Source organism: Daktulosphaira vitifoliae, unplaced genomic scaffold, assembly GCF_025091365.1.
Source record: "Daktulosphaira vitifoliae isolate Bord-2020 unplaced genomic scaffold, ASM2509136v1 Scaffold_1, whole genome shotgun sequence".
Taxonomy (NCBI): domain Eukaryota; kingdom Metazoa; phylum Arthropoda; class Insecta; order Hemiptera; family Phylloxeridae; genus Daktulosphaira; species Daktulosphaira vitifoliae.
Genome location: NW_026099572.1, coordinates 19,709,212 through 19,727,182, shown reverse-complemented (window position 1 = coordinate 19,727,182; position 17,971 = coordinate 19,709,212). Strand labels below are relative to the sequence as shown.

Genomic DNA, 17,971 nt, shown 5'->3' with positions numbered 1-17,971 from the left:
TAAAAAATAAAATCGAGAATTTTCACACAATAATAGCATTCGGTAGCCATTTTCACCGTGAAGATAAAATAAAGTCCGAAATTTTTTATTTTTCATAATAAAGTAAATTACATTAGCTTTAATTTAAGATATATATAAAAGTGTCAGACTTTCCGGAACACTTTCAAAATTTAAGTTGAAAAAGTTCTACTTTCTACATGCATTTTTTAGATTTGAACCCCCCTCGTATATAGGGAAATGGTCGGATTTAAAAAAACAGTATGTCAAATGAAAGATGTATATAAATACTACTCCTCATAAAAAAATTGTACTGATCCATACATTTTTCAAAAAGTTATAGCATAATAAAGTTAAAAATGTAAAATACAAAATCGAAAATTTTCACACAAAAATAGCATTTGGTAGCCATTTTAACCGTGAAGATAAAATAAAGTCCGAATTTTTTTTTTTTGCATAATAAAGAACATTACATTAGCTTTAATTTAAGATATATATAAAAGTGTCAGACCTTCCGGAACATTTTCAAAAGTTAAGTTGAAAAAGTTAATTTTTTTTGAAAAAGTTGTCATTTTAAATCCACCCTTGTGGGCAGGTTAAGGGTTAAATTTATGAAAAAAATATACCAAACGAAAGGTAATAATATTACACATCTATATAAAAAATAATTATATTGATATGTTCATTTTTAACAAAGTTATGGCAGTTTTTAGTAAAAAAAATTTCGAAAATTAGCGATTTTTAAATTTGTAATTTTTTTGGAGGTTTCCCCCATTTACGGGGAACAAGGGAAATTTTTTCAATTTTTGAGGGTAATGTCTTCGACTAGATACGATTTGTGATATTTTGACGTATCATTGAAAGAAATTGGTTCGGTGAGAGCTGAGAAAAAGTGGAAACAGACACAAAAAAAAAAAAACACATCTTAGTAAAACCAATACCTTCTCAGCTTCGCATCGAAGCTAAAAATAAATTAGTGAGGAATTTAATTCCTTCACATTATCCTCTTGCATCAAAAAATTAGATTTAAAGAGAGATTAGTGCTATTTGTAAGAATTCGCATGTAAGCTAACATTATTTGCCTCGATAAACATCCTTATCAGACTAACAATACTTCTGAGTATGCGTGTATTAATTTGTTATGAGTTCTAAAATGTTTTCCGAATGTCTGTAACTTTCATATCACATCACGCTTTTATTTTCGATGATATACCTACAACGTTTTTAGACTTTACTCAGTATGTGCAGTGCAGCGTAAGCATCACAAGTTTTTCATTTTTGGATTGTGCCCAAAAAAAAATCCACGTTCCTGAATAATTCCAAGGATATGCTGCACTAAAAACAAATAAATAACTTAAGGGTACCATGTAGCTGTTGTTTCATATCACCACGACCGTAATCTAATAATTCTTGAAAGGATGGCATAAAATATCCTTCGGGGATTTCGGAGAAATAAAAGCAGAATTAAATTTTTTCTCTTCTTTTACAAAGACTTTTTCTAAGCTAAGAAAACCGAATTAACTACTTTTTACAAATATTTATTGACTGTGCAATTATCATGATTATGGGTATCATTTTTATAGGTATTTTACAAATTCTTCCTCATTAAATTTCTATAAAAATAAAAAAAAAAAATTTACCTGACAATTTTTTTTTATGAAATATTATAATTTTTAAGGATTTGGGAATTAAATAATTATAAGATTAACTTTTGTTTTTAAATTTGCTATCGTTTTTGAAAATAAACAGTAATAGATATAATCAAAATTTAAAAATCATTCATATTAATTCAATTTTATTTTAGGAATTCTGGTATCTATAAAATCAAGGTATGATAATTTTTTTTTTAATTCTGTCGTTCATTCAATATTTATATTTTAATTTATTAAACATTTGATCTTTTGAGTTATTGACTTTAGGTGATAATACAAGGTGTTAAAAATGTAAAAGGAATACATTTTGTTTCCGGATGCTTTCTATCAGTTACTCTGCTGTCGTTTATGTTGTCAGTGAAACATTTTTCATTTGTGATGAATTTCGTTTTTCAATTATCAAAGAGCAAACGCTACTGTGCAAACCGTCGATTTTTTTCCATCCATTCTAGAAGGGGTTGGGGAGTTGTTGTATAGAACGTACCATAATAATTCATCTATGTCCGGCGGCAACCATGGCGTTGAAGGGATTCTTCTCGTTTAAATAAACCAATTAATGGAACAACTGGTCGAGTAATAAATCGACGTGAACACGCTATGTATGTTAAGAACTATAGTAATATGATGGCGTATAACGAAAAAATCAGTTCGTCACGCAAATATCTTTTGAAACAATTTTACAACGTCTGTCTTAAATAATGTAAAAAAAAAAACAAATTTACTTTTAACCTGATCATTTTACTGAATTGATAGTACAGTTATTATTCCAGAATTTAACTTTTATAATCTAGTACTTAAAATGAATATTGGGTTCTTGTTTTTTAATATAAATTAATTAAGAATTATTTAAATAATGATCGTTTTCAAATGTATTCAATGATATATATTGGAATCGTCAGGAATATATATATTACTTATTTTACTCTGTAATATGAGTTTTTTTTAAAATAATTATTTAAATTTAATGATTATAATCATTACTAAAAATATGTATTGTTATTTTATTTACACATGATAAGTGTCATATATTACTATGCATTTCCTGCTTTCTTCATAAAAAATGCTTATTTTAATACCTAAATAAGACTACACATGTAAATATTTATTTTTCTGTTTTAGGTAAGTCATAAGTGGATGTTTAAGATTAAATTAGTACTCAAGTATTGGACGAATCAAATGGGAAATTAAAAAAATAATTAAGGTTGTAACAAGTTTATACACTTTTAATTCTTATGTATAAGCATAGTTGTACATAAAACCTTTTTGGTACAAAATGAAATACTTAATCATAATTACGACGTGTCCAGTATACACGTAGTCAAGCATACGAGATGAATCTTTTTAATCAAAGAAAGGCAAAAAAGTATATTTGGACAGAAAACAAATGTAAAAAAAAAAAAATGTCAATATGTTATGAAAAAATAATTATCTTGTAGAATACTTGAAATTTTGTGTGATGGACGTGTTATAATAAAAGATTATTAACGTTAGGTTAAATGTTATATTTAATATTTGTGGTTGTTGGATCTTGAACTTATATGCTCTAGAATTCTGCATTAATTAACCATAAACTTTATAAGCTCATAACCCTAAAATTATCAGGAATACTTTGAAGTTTGTTAATTTTAACAACACTGTTACATGTAACAATAAAATTGTATTGATAGTCATTACTGTTTGGATAACTATTTATAATACTAAATAAGCAATTTGACTGAGTTCTTCTACGATAGCCTGAGAAAATACGTTTTATAATATATTTTGCCTTTTCGTACAGTAGATGCTTTTCGACTTCCATGTGCTTTTGAACAACCTTGTATGTAATTGCGATTTTGAAAGAATCAGACGAAGTGATGTGGGATCGGTCGAGTGTCACTCGGGATAAGTGAAGGTATGAAAAAGGGATCTTATTTCGTGACTGAGATAATGACATTACTCAGGATTCCCGTCGACGCCTATTCCATGTGTTTCATACAGACAGTGCAACATTTTACCCTTCTTCTTCGCACAAGTAGGCACTTTATACAGGAACTTTGTATAAAGACTCGAATGATTTTTTTGTGTCCAAGTTTCAATATAAAAAGCGTTTTGTTCGGTGGTACATTGGGCAATATGCCATAGGTATCAAATTACTTCACTATTGACGCCTTAGGAGATCGCACTGAAATGTATTCATTAACTTTTATCACTCATATTTTTTATACTACAATAATCACCAATGAAAAATTATATACTTTTGACAAAGTATAAGAAAATTCATAAGCTCATAGAATAAAAATTTATTTTAAGTGTTAGCACTCTTTTATTACTATATTTAAATTATTATAATTCCCTTTTCTAAAATGTCTAACGGCCCTTCATAACAATAATATTCTTATACATGACTTTACCCCAAACAATGAAACAACTAATGGATGATATTTTCTTTTATTAATCCTTGGGGACTACTTATAATTGTTGTTACCATTATAGCTCTCCATATTGTTATAAAAATTGTTTTACTAACACAAAATATTTTTTGTGTATTTAAAAATTACAATAATATCTTATTAAAATAAAAGACGGTACTCTTTGAATGTTTAATAAGTATTATTAAAACAACAGAAAGAATGATACAGTGTAATTTATTAAGAATATTACCACTTTTTTATGGTTTATAAAATTAAATCAAATTTTAACAGCACATATATCAATATTAGACAAAAAAAAATGGTAGTATTCTGAATAAAATACACTGTTTAATTCTACACTATTTTTTTTAGAGAAAGGGAGATTTATATTGATTTTCATAGATGTCCGAAACATATTTTCATAACAGATTGAAGAATAAAATAAATTATGTGAATATAAGTTTTCATGCTATATTGAGAACTACTAGTATCTTATTTTTTAATTATAATATTTAATTGGTATAAAACTTTTAAAGGAAACTTTTTAATTAAAAAACTATTTTTAATTGATATATAATTGTTAGACGTTTAATAAAGTGTAACATCTGAAAATTCGATACCAATTATTTTTCAATTCGATTAAATCATAGTAATGTATTGTAAGCGCCTGCGTGACAGCTATTAAAAATATGAACATAAAAAGATAAAAGACTCATCAAATAAGAAAAACTACAAAACTTAACTAATTTTAAAGTTATAATCCATCTTATATGGTTGGTGAACTTATATTACGTAAGATAATATCACTAATTTTTAGCTTCCATGCGAAGCTGAGAAGGTATTGCTTTTACTAAGATGTGTTTATTTTTTTATTTTTTTTTTGTCTGTTACCACTTTTTCTCAGCTCTCACCGAACCGATTTCTTTCAATGATACGTCAAAAGATCACAAATTGTATCTAGTCGAAGACATTACCCTCAAAAATTGAACAAAATTCCCTCGTTCCCCGTAAATGGGGGAAACCTCCAAAAAAATTACAAATTTAAAAATCGCTAATTTTCGAAATTTTTTCAATTTTTTTTACTTAAAAGTGCCATAACTTTTTCAAAAATGAACATATCAATATAATTCTTTTTTATATAGATGCATAACATCATTACCTATCATTTGGTATATATTTTTTTTATATTTGACCCTTTACCTGCCCACAGGGGGGGATTTAAAATGACAACTTTTTCACAAAAAATTTACTTTTTTAACTTAAATTTTGAAAGTGTTCTGGAAAGTCTGACACTTTTATACATATCTTAAATTAAAGCTAATGTAATTTACTTTATTATGAAAAAAAAAAAATTTCGGACTTTATTTTATCTTCACGGTAAAAATGGCTACCAAATGCTATTATTGTGTGAAAATTCTCAATTTTATTTTTTATATTTTTAACTTTATAATGCTATAACTTATTGAAAAGTGTATTGTTCAATATAATTTTTTTATGGGAAATACTATTTTTTAGTAATCCCTTTTTCATTCGACATACTTTATCATAATCAGGATATTAATAAGGAACTAGCAGATCATGTAAAATTTGGAATAATCCACCATTTTTTTAAAATTAAACACTATCTAAAGATTTGCATCGAAGCGTTTTTCTTTGATAGTGATTTTAATCACTGTCAGATATCATAATACTTGATCCAACTGTGCCGCGACCCCCCTGTGCTGGTTTTTTTTTTACAATTATAACATCGAAATAAACTACTTGTTTTAAATTCATTATTTCTGTTAGGCAGTTAGATTAAATACCCCTAGTTTAATTACCTAAACCGTTACTGTATTCAAAATATTTTTTAAAAATTCACTGTGATAAACATTTTAAGAATCGGATAAGGCCACACTTTGTTTAAAAACCTTTATAAAGTATTTTTTAAAGTCTCTGGGGCTCTGTATAGTCTATGTAGTGATTTCTTTCGGAATATTGAAAATATAACTTTGGTAAGGGGACTTTATATATGAGGGACAAACAGAGAATTCGGGAGAGAATGCAATATAGAAGAAAATCGCCAAGTAATCCAAATGTGAGACGATTGCTCGCTGAAGATTAAATAGGGACTATTGTTAGAAAGAGGTTTAGCGACGTTTAAGCAAAGGGGCTTTTGAAAAGTGTGTATCAGTTTAATTGTTCCCAGATTTCATAATGCTGATACTATAAATTATATGGATAAGGCATAAAAGACAGTAAAATATTTTTGTAGAATTATTTTCATTTATGAAATAATCATTGTAATATTATAAAAATAATATAATTATTTTCAATATGTTTTTTAATCGATTGTATTACTTTTCAAATCACATAAAACATTAAAACAAAAATAAAAATTAGTAAATAAAAAAAAAATAGAATGATTTAATCAAATTGGTTTGATATATCTAATAGATGTTTTATTTTTTTAGGAAAAATGAACTTTTTAATAATATTTTGCGTTTTATAAAATATTTAAAATATTATAATAGACAATTAAAAAATTATTAAAAAGAAATTGTGATATATATACATATACTTTTAGTTAGATTACTAATCCGCCAATTATGATGGAAGCGGTAGCTTTATTCAATAAATATTATTTTTTCCAGTAAATCAGCATTATTTAATTAAGCTTTAAACCAATAACAATGTGCATTAACTATTTCTATCTTAAAAATTAGTCTGTCATCCTTTATAATATTGTAAATGTTACTGTTTATTTAAATAACTTCTATCTTAAATTTATAAGTTTCTTAAAAAACTTTTTTATATTTATGAATAACTAAGTATTGTTAAAAATAATAAATACAGTGAATATTACATTAAAATACATCAATGCTAAAATAACAACTACAGATAACATTTTTACTTTGAACTGTCATTTCAATTCTTTTAGTATGTTTTTATCATAATATATAACAATTATCTTAAGAATTTCTATATAATAATATTATTTATTCAGTTTTTTTTAAATTGTGATTAGTATATGTATTATATGCTAGTAATACAGAGGGAAAATAAAAAATGTATATTACTAATAGCTAGGTTGCAATGCTAAATTTATCTTCATAAAGCATATTTAAAAACTGTTTAAATAAAAAAAAAATTAGTGCATATTAAAAATATTATTCAGAATCTTAAAAATAAGAAGAAAATCATTGTTTAGTTGATATTATAAGGACAATTGAAACCATAAAAGTTAATATTATTATTTTTATTCCCTTAACTAGTTTAATGCATAAAAAAATGTCTGCAATGTAAATTTCATTTCTTGATTAATTTCATGCTTAAATTATACTCAAAACAGTTTAACAAGTTCAAACATTTTGACAACTTTTTGCAGTACAATGTTAATTTATAATTTATTGTTATATCAAAAAAATTTTCGTATTTTTTATTAGTTATCAAAAAATTTTTCGTATTTTTATTAGTTACCAAAATATGTAACAATTATACAGGTGATTTTTTTATCATAACCCACTCAATTACTTACAGAATAATAATTTAAAAATTTTTTTTTATTACTATCTTTAGTTACACATTATTCTTGAATTATTAACTATGTAATACTTTTTAAGTTCATTCCTTATGCTTGGTAAGGGTGTCAACTTTGTTTTTTTAAATGGTAACACGTATTTCTAATTTAATAAAATGTTTGAGTTTTCAATTCAATAGTAAATGGCATTTGAATTTTTAATATAACTTTATTCGTTTATTAGATATAAACATTTAAAGTTTCAATTTTTTGAGTTAATTTACATGTATAATAGACTAGGGATTAAAATTACAGGTAGCTAATTGGTTTTTTATGACATCGATATTAGCAGGTACAAAGCATTGTTATTATCAATGGTAGTAAGACACATTGTTGTGAGTTTATAAATACACTAACTGACAATATAGAATGTATATCTATTGATAGTCATAATTGATAATAAACAATCCGTGACTGTGATAGCAATATTATAAAAAATCAATTAGCTACCTGTATTTGTAATCCCTTGTGTATTATACCTATATATTAACTCAAAAAATTGAATCTTTAAATGTTTATATCTAATAAACGAATAAAGTTATATTAAAAATTCAAATGACATTTGTTATTAAATTAAAAACTCTAACATTTTATTAAATTAAAAATATGTGTTACCATTTAAAAAAACAAAGTTGACACCCTTACCAGGCATAAGGGATGAACTTAAAAAGTATTACATAGTTAATAATTCAAGAATAATGTTTAACTAAAGATAATAATAAAAAAAAAAATTTTAATTATTATTATTCTGTAAGTAATTGAGTGGGTTATGATAAAAAAATCACCCTGTATATGTTTACGTTTAGCTTATCTATATTTAGTTTTGAATTTATTTTTTATTTTACTATGTATTATTGAGAAATTCTATGTATTCAATTTACATAAAGAAAACTTTATGTAAACTATTACTATTACCTTTAGTTCAAGTTCAGTGTTCGTTTAAAGAAAATCGCGTTTGAACGTACTTTGAATTCAAAAACACACATTTTTATATCATATGTTGACCTCATATACTCGAGTGACATTTTTAGTCGAGAGAAAAAGGTATCTCCATGAGGAAGGCAATTTCGATAGTTATGATTTATAGCTGACGGAGTAACTTTTGTCATTTCGATTTAAAACAAGTTCCCGAAGTAAAACTTTGTATGCCAGTCAGTTTTTTTTACAATAACCTAATACTCTTATTGTTCTCAACGCATTATAATTTTTATTTCAAAATGTTAAGTGTGGTTAGTGCTACACGTAAAAATTCAAAAAACATACGAAAGACTTGTAAAATATCAAATCAAGCGATTCTAATTTATGAATATTTATGAATTAGATAATATTTTACTGAAAAAATAAATATGTGTATATTTATTAAGTTTGTTTTTTTTTTTTTATAAAAGATTTGAATAGACAATGTAGGCTTTAGGCTACATTGTCTATTAGGCTTTAGAATATTATTTTATTATTTTTTATCAAACATGAATATTACTCATAATAATTATTTTGATTAGATGAATATGGATATTGATACAGGAACTTTTAGAGAAATGGTAGTTAAAATGTGTACTTGTAAATAAAATACTAGTTGCACATGTAACTAATACAAAGGTGCACTATAATAATAAATCTTTTACATAGAGTAAGTACTTATATTATCGTATGAACGTCTAGGGAGTAATGTTTTAAAGTATAACAATAATTTTTACTTCTAGATTGCTAAAATATTATTTTTGTACTTAAATTAAATACCGTTTTAAAGAGTACAGTAGTCATAATAATTTATTTATCACAGTACAAAAAACACATTAAATTTTATAAATTGGTTCACAAATTCTAAGTAAAAAAACTTATTTAAATAACTTAATACATATATTAGTCATCGTACATTTTTTTAGACACAACGTGTCATATTATAGTTGAAAATTGTATTAAAAAAACATGTTTTACATAAATAGTTACTCAAAATATAAAAATTAAAAATATATAAATATAAAGTGTGATTTTCAAGAATGATATACCCCATTTTGACGTTAATAATTTTTTCATAANAGAATGATATACCCCATTTTGACGTTAATAATTTAAATGTACAATTTATAATTTTATTTTTATAAATTGTCGTTAATATCAAATTAAGAAATAATAATAATAATTATAAGAAATAATTATTTCTAGGGTAAATTTTAGTGGTAACATTCGAAAGTTTAATGAGAATTTACTATTATTTTTTACTGTTAAATGGAGAAAGGTCCAATAAAATTTAGATAGATTGATAACCAGGATTGTATTGCTACTTTTTGAGTTATTGTATTTTTTAGTTATAGGTGGACGGGTGTGCAACTTTGAAAAATTCTTATCTGTGCGCTTTGATAAAAATTAGTTTCTGTATTTTAAAGTTAAAACATTATTTTTTAAATCAATGGAACCTTTTTACATTTTAATGAAATATACTAAAGACAATAAACTTCTTTTAAGTATACTAATTATGAGAATCCAACAAAAAATTTAAGTACAGGTACGGTATGATCGTGACCTATTTATGTAAATTTTTTTTTTATTTCAATTATAAATATTCAATTTCCTCGAATGTCTGGATTTTTAAACATAAAGCTTTAAAATGACATAATGTTCAAAAAAAAAGTTTTTTTTAGGAAAAACGGTTGTTAAAGTAAAATAACCGAATATTTGCAAAAAAGTAGTTTTTAAATCTTAATGAAATTAAAATTTCATTGTTATTTAAACCTCACCATTGATTAACTGAGAGGCTTTAAATCTTTATTTTTGTTTTAAATTTTTGATAATATTCCAAAAATCTGACTTCTTTTAACTTACGTTAAACTAAATTTAATTTAATACTCTAAATTATTCAAATTTCGGTAGGAATTGCCAATTTTTTAGTGTTTTAGATATTGATGGAATATTCTCTTCAATCTAAATTTATTAAAATATTTAATATATTCAAAATTAATATATGAATAAAAAAAAAAGCGTTTCGGCAACTTGTATTGGTATTTGGCTTTATACCTAAGCAGAAAGAGAGGTAACTAAGAAATTATATTTATAAATATTGTCATAACGGATCCTGACCTCTATTCTATATTTAAAAGGATAATTATTTCCGAAATAATGGGTCAAAAGATGTTATCGACAATTCATTTTCTTATTTAGATCATTTTCTATTATGTAATCTTGTTAAGTATGTATGTCATGACTACATGCATGAAATGAATTTCTATGTATTTTGGTATGTAATAAAAAGTACAGAAACAAATCATCGTTGTCGCGATTGTGAAATATAGTCAACAACTTAATATTTATATGAGACACATATAAAATAATCAAACAATGGGTTTTTAAATATTCTTTAAAATCAATCGGCACATTTAAAATAATAGATATTCTACTAAATAGTGATCAATCTGAGCATATGCTCAGATATAGCTAAATTATATTTCGAAGGGTGGAAATAATCTTCAAAGAACTAACTTGAAAACAGTGATGGTATACTAAATTGGAAGTATTAATACAAGAGAGAAACAATAAAAGTCCCCTTCTGTAGACAAATAACGGTGGACAATCCAATGATAAAAAATAAGTAGTGGATTATTTATTAAATGAATTTTATAAAACCCTGATTAATTTTTCCATATAGATACATCATTCTACATTGAGAATTGTCCATCGTTTACATTTAATCACTTATTAGTCTAAAACATTATGTTTTTGCTAATATTTTTCTTTTGTCTGTAAATTTCTTATAGTACTTTTAGAAAACTAGTTTATACCGAGTGAAGTCTTATACTTAAAAAAGGGGAAAACGATGGACCTTAATAACCCCAATAAATATCGACCGCATAGAATACACTACCCTAGGGTAAAATTTTGACCCTAATATTTATAAATCGAACCAAAAAGAGTCTGGTTGGTGATAATTTTCTTATTCTCGTTACATTTTCATGATAATACCCTTACGAACTTTGCAGCATAATATATTTTACTTTTAGTTTTCAGTTACTTTTTTATGAGAATTTATAAGCAGTTTTTAATTCTGTCATTAATGGTGTTAATTCATGCTGCTCCAAAGTTTGTACTTATACTTTACCCTCATTTTTAAAAAGTTGCATTGTAATTTGAATGATAATTACATTTTTAAGCATGGTTTGCTTATGGTTCCATATATTTCATGTCAAATTTCAATAAAATTTTAAAATAAACTTAAATTAAAATTATTAAACCGAGATTTTTTTACTTAGCACATAGTTTTAGCATCGATACGAAGCTGAGAAGGTATTGGTTTTACTATGATGTGTTTTTTTTTTTTGTGTCTGTTACCACTTTTACTCAGCTCTCACCGAACGGATTTCTTTCAACGATACGTCAAAATATCACAAATCGTATCTAGTCGAAGACATTACCTCAAAAATTGAAAAAATTTCCCTTGTTCCCCGTAAATGGGGGAAACCTCCAAAAAAATTACAAATTTAAAAATCGCTAATTTTCGAAATTTTTTTTACTAAAAACTGCCATAACTTTGTTAAAAATGAACAATTCAATATAATTTTTTTTTTATAGATGCTTGATGTCTTTACCTATCATTTGGTATATATTTTTCATGAATTTAACCCTTTACCTGCCCACAGGGGGGATTGAAAATGACCACTTTTTCACAAAAAATTAACTTTTTCAACTTAACTTTTGAAAGTGTTCCGGAAAGTCTGACACTTTTATATATATATTAAATTAAAGATAATGTAATGTACTTTATTATGAAAAAAAAATGTCGGATTTTATTTTGTCTTCACGATGAAAATAGTTTTACCAAATGCTATTTTTGTGTGAAAATTCTCGATTTTGTATTTTATATTTTTAACTTTATAATGTTATATTTTATTGAAATGTGTATGGATCAACACAATTTTTTATGAGAAATAATATTTTTTAATAATCCCTTTTTCATTCAGGATATTAATAAGGAAACAGTAGATCATGTAGATTTTGGAATAATCCACCAATTTTTTAAAATTAAACACCATCTAAAGATTTACATCGAAGCGTTTTTTTTACTAGTTAAAGAAAAATAAGTATTTATTTTTATTCTACATTACAACGTTATAATTAAATTTATCAAAAGATAATAATTTTCGAGGAAATTTATGTAGCAATGTATGTAAGTTTTGAAAGTGCAATTTGGATTACATACATTTAACGCACTACAGAAATATTTCCAATTTTATGGACCGTGTTCTAATTCAACTTGTTCCGGAAGTTCAAATACTAATGCCAAAGTGGTTTTATTGCAATATTTCCCAAATTTATAGTAAGAAAATAAAAATATATATAAATTTGAAGTCAAAACATTCGGTGCAAAACTAAAAAAAGGGAGAATGGTTTCCTATAAAAAACGTAAGGTATGTAACGATAAAAATCGGATAAAAAGTTTATGCGAACTGTTTGATCTTTTAATCTTCTTAAAATGGTTACTATTAATAAATCAGCTGTAGTTTTATAAAAACTACAGCATATAAACTAAACGGAATCTTTACCTGTCAGACTTTTTACAGATGTGTTTACATGAATTAAACCAACAGAGTGAATATTAGTTCATTACTAGTTCATATTAATTTCAACAAAATTACCAATTACCTACGAGTACTCACCTGAAGATATGTTAGAAATTTATTAATATTGAAATAATTTATGTATTATAGTTTGTTAATCATAGTTTCTTTGTTATTTTTAATCTCCTCTAATGTGGCTGTTAAGACTCGTTGTTTATTTTTAATTTAGTATATTTGCATCAATGACAAAATACTGAAATGATTGGGTAAACTCTTGTGGGATTTATACACTATGTTTGTTTTTATCCGCTCTGTTATATTACAAGAAGAGTGCAGCCCCTACTAAGTTTACGTTTAGCTTGATTTACAATAGAAGTTCCAAGTTGGTACAAATGCTAGCAACGGTTCATACCGTTTTAATATTTACTCAGTAACGGTAAAATAACTACTGTGTCCCTAATTCGGTAATAGATACCTAAATATTTTTCTTTAATTCGTGAACATTTCATTGTAGTATTTGTTTAGAAAATGTATTTTTTAAGACGTACAAACAATTTTTAATTTAGGATCAGTAATTTAATGATTTAAGTTTTTAAGTATTAAGCTATTATTTATTTATTTAAAAATACACCATTTCATTTAAAAAAACAATATAATAATAAATTATTTTAATTTAAGTAAAATTCGAGTTTAAAAAGAATAATGTTGGTTTGGTACAATATTTATTTAATTTATATTGTCAGAAGGGATTCGGAGAACGTACAAACATTGTTTCAGCTGTAAATTTACGACACTAGGTTCGATTACAAAGGTTTTCTAAAAGAAANATTTGGCAAAGGTATTATGATGGTGCTGGCATTATAGCCTGTTTGACGCCAACCACCTTGGAAAGTCTGTTAAAACCCCAAGTAGAAACTACAGTCAGTTTGTTCCGTAATAATAACCCACCCCAAAGTGTTTTGATTTATTGTTATTTAAAAACATAAAACGCATATTATATTGTTATAAATAGTTTTCCAATAATTATGTTTTGAAATGATTCAATCATACATAATTTACTATATAATATATATATATATATATATATATATAGTTATACATAATAGTTATATTTTAAAATTATTAAGTATACTTCACCATATGGTTACGTTGGGATGACTTTATTTAACGATTATCAATATAACGTAAATCCGTTTCAAAAGTTATATTATGGGAACAGATCCCAAACAATATGACTAAACACCATTGAAAATGAGTGTATTATAATAAAAATAGCAACCAGTAAATACAATACCGAATTTTATTTTGACTTTACTGTAAGTATATAGTTGATTATCGTATAAAATAATATTTCTTTTGCGATTTGGGATGTTTAAATAATAATTTTTAATAAATTTTAGGTTAATATTTTAATAAATATCAGAAACAAAGTTTGACGAAAGTAACGAATAACAGAAAGTGGTTTTTGTTATTATATTAATATTTTACATTAAAATAAATTATCGACTGACGAGAGTTCCCATGAGCCCACTTATTTCTGTGTAGTACTTTGATCGAAATATACAATAAACCGTAAAATTAGTTTCAAAACTGTTATATAATAAATCTTTAACCCTCTTTCCTTTTCTGTTAAATGCGGAGGTTTTCGTAGAACGATTAGTCGTGTTTTGTATGTGTTTGTCATCGAAATATTATTTCGACGGGAAACGGGTGTTTAAGAAGTATCGTATAATTGTCATTGTCCGATTGTATATTACGGGGGCCTAACTAATAATACCCAAAAGTATACATCGTGAATGACACTTCTATACCCTTATAAATTGTGGTATCTTTATTTTATACGTTAGAATAAAATGTTGAAAGTCTTACAAAAATAACCTGTTAAATATTGTTTATTTCTATCCATCAAATCGAGACAAATTTTTGCTGAATAAAATTGTTAGAGTGAACACTAAAGATGTTTAAATTAAAAATAAAATTTTACATATTTATGGTTGAAAAAAAATATATCTGTGGTGTTTAGAGTGCAAGTGTAGAAATGCAAATTTCGGAAAAATGAAATTGAAACTTATATAAAACATTATTTTTTTATATTTTTAAATGTGAAACTGGTATTAAATGTAACTTGAATGTAAACTGTAAGTTTCAATTTAATTTTTACAAAAGATACAATTTTACACTTATTCTATTTTGCCTGAGCACCGCAGATATATAAATGTATGAATATCTTTTTATTTCACCAGATAACGAACATTTTTAAATTAAGTAACTAAAAAGAGATACAGTGAAAGACCTCGAAAGAATAACAATATTTAGCATATTCATAAACCAGTATAGCTATCGCTACGTCATTATGTTAATAAAAAAAAAAAGACTCACAAGCATTTAATTTGCATATTAATTGTGATTTATGTTCTATAATATAATATAACAGTTTACTTTGGTCAAATGTAAAAGATATTAATAATTTTGATATAGTATTGTTTTGATTTTTCGATGTGATTTGAATGTTTTACTATTGGTACTTTCACACAAGTAAAGAAATGTGATTTTTAGATTATTTTTTCAAATTAAGTTTATGTGTTTTATTGTTATACACGTCGAATAGTATTAAATTTGACATTTCCGTTTGTGAACTCTTAGCTCGTATTGTCCTAAATAACATACTTCCTAAACGCCTTCATTGAGTCTTACACGTTCTATGGATTTTCAGTGTCAACATAAACTTTTTTCCTTGGAAACCATTTATTTTAAGATGTTACAACACAAAAAGTAAATATTGCCAGAATCTTTGTCCAAATAGTAATTATTATGTCTGTGTGCAATGTAGGTGGTATGTTCTTTCCACAACATTTTTCTTAAGCGATGTGGAATTCTGTTACAATACATTTTATCATTTTAGTGTACACTGATGTTTTGTAGTATTACACTTTATTTCGTGCAAATTGTTTAGATATTACCATTTTCAGCTTAATTAAATACTTTTAAAGTAAATGTAAAGACGCTGTAAATAAAATGGAGATTTTGACTGTATTACTACCACATTCTGTGGGCTTTTGTCGTATTAAAAGCTGTAATTTAAAAATTTGCTGTTCTCTTTAAAATATTTAAACAGGTTAAATTTTTAAACAATTTAAGCAATTAAAATTATAACATTATTTTATTTTATTAGAGTTGTTTGTCAAATTTTTGTAGAAGTCCAAGATCAAAGTATTCATAGTCAATTTATTAAAATATTTCGAGTAGAATCAACTAAAAATGCTTACCGTAATGGTTATGTATGTAACGTTATACAAACAAATCTTGCAGCGATCTATACAACTTAAACTTTAATAGTCTTTTCCAGACAACATGGGGTGTGACGAATAGAAGAGATTTGGCAAAGGTATTATGATGGTGCTGGCATTATAGCCTGTTTGACGCCAACCACCTTGGAAAGTCTGTTAAAACCCCAAGTAGAAACTACAGTCAGTTTGTTCCGTAATAATAACCCACCCCAAAGTGTTTTGATTTATTGTTATTTAAAAACATAAAACGCATATTATATTGTTATAAATAGTTTTCATTAGAATTTAAATGAGTTATTGGGTTTGTATTAAATATTTAAATCTCAGTTTTACTTTACTCAGGTTACAATACTAATCAAATTATTTCTAAAATATATAATTAATATAACTTTAATATTGAATTTGAGACAGCCCAAGACTCATAACGTGATATATTGTATTTAATGTTTAATATATCCAATTTTATTAAATCTATAAAGTACAATATTTTTTAGGAAATAGAGTTATAATTTAAAATATTAATTTTTGAATTAATTTTTATTGTATAACTATCACCGTAATAATAATTGCATTAACATTCAAAGGAAATTTTTGTTTAATGTCAAACTTAGCTATTGTTTAATAAATAATCTTCTCTTACTGATGACATAAATTTGATTTTTATTTTAAAAAATACATTTTACACTTCTTAGTTAAATTAAAATAATACAGAAACTTGTTCTTTCATAATATTATTTTCCATTAATACCTAAATTGTAGTGACTATCATTTCTTGTTACTTGATGTACTGGAAAGTATTTACCCCGATCGTAAACTACTGTTTCGTGTGTAATTTATGATCATAACATCGATGACACGAACCAGGGGACTACATTTCCCTATACTTGAGTGTTTCAAAGACTAATGGTAATCTTATGCCGCTTGTAGTCATCCTAAGCTGAGCAATTGGAAGTGAGATGAAAAAAAAATGAGACCTTTACGCATTAATAATATATATGAAGTATATGCGTTGTTGCTATACACATAAATCCTCCGTACATTTGGCTTTCATTAAGGAAATCCACCACCACATTGTTATTATTATTCTCTACACAATGAATGATGTATCAGAGTAATAATATACGGTACAGTGCACTAAAAGAATATTATGCAGTAAACATGTTTACTGCATATGCAGATTTTCAGATGTTGTTTTGAAAATACAGGCAACAAATTCAATCGAAATGTTCAATTTCAAAACTAATTTTTTGTATAGAATTAGTTTTATTAGCTGTTTATTTAAAAATGCCTTAAACTCTTAAAATAGTATTTACACTTTCAAAAAAATGTTACATTAATACTTTTGAATGTGTAATTTAAATATACAATTTGTAATGTGTATTACATTGCAATTATAAGTTGTCGTAATATGAAACAAAACACTAAATGAAGTGTAGAGTAAGTACAAAGATGATGATAACTCTACTGCCTGGATATTCACGTACGTTTAATTGTACAGTAGTTATCGTGTTTGGCTGCACACTTCGAATTAGCTGTGGGT

At 25.4% G+C, this 17,971-nt stretch overlaps 1 protein-coding gene across 2 annotated transcripts in view; it reads left to right on the top strand.

The window, feature by feature from the left end:
- Positions 1–16,768, top strand: part of LOC126896550 (uncharacterized) — a 47,482-nt gene extending 30,714 nt beyond the window's left edge. The window contains exon 3 of one of the 2 annotated variants that reach the window (XM_050669453.1): positions 16,481–16,768. In XM_050669453.1, coding sequence (XP_050525410.1) covers positions 16,481–16,506 — 26 coding nt within the window. In that variant the 3' untranslated portion in view covers positions 16,507–16,768. Of the gene's footprint in view, positions 1–2,768; positions 3,401–16,480 lie in introns of those variants that run through there. The other variant, XM_050669455.1, reaches the window with a different exon arrangement.
- The last annotated feature ends 1,203 nt before the right edge of the window (positions 16,769–17,971 follow it).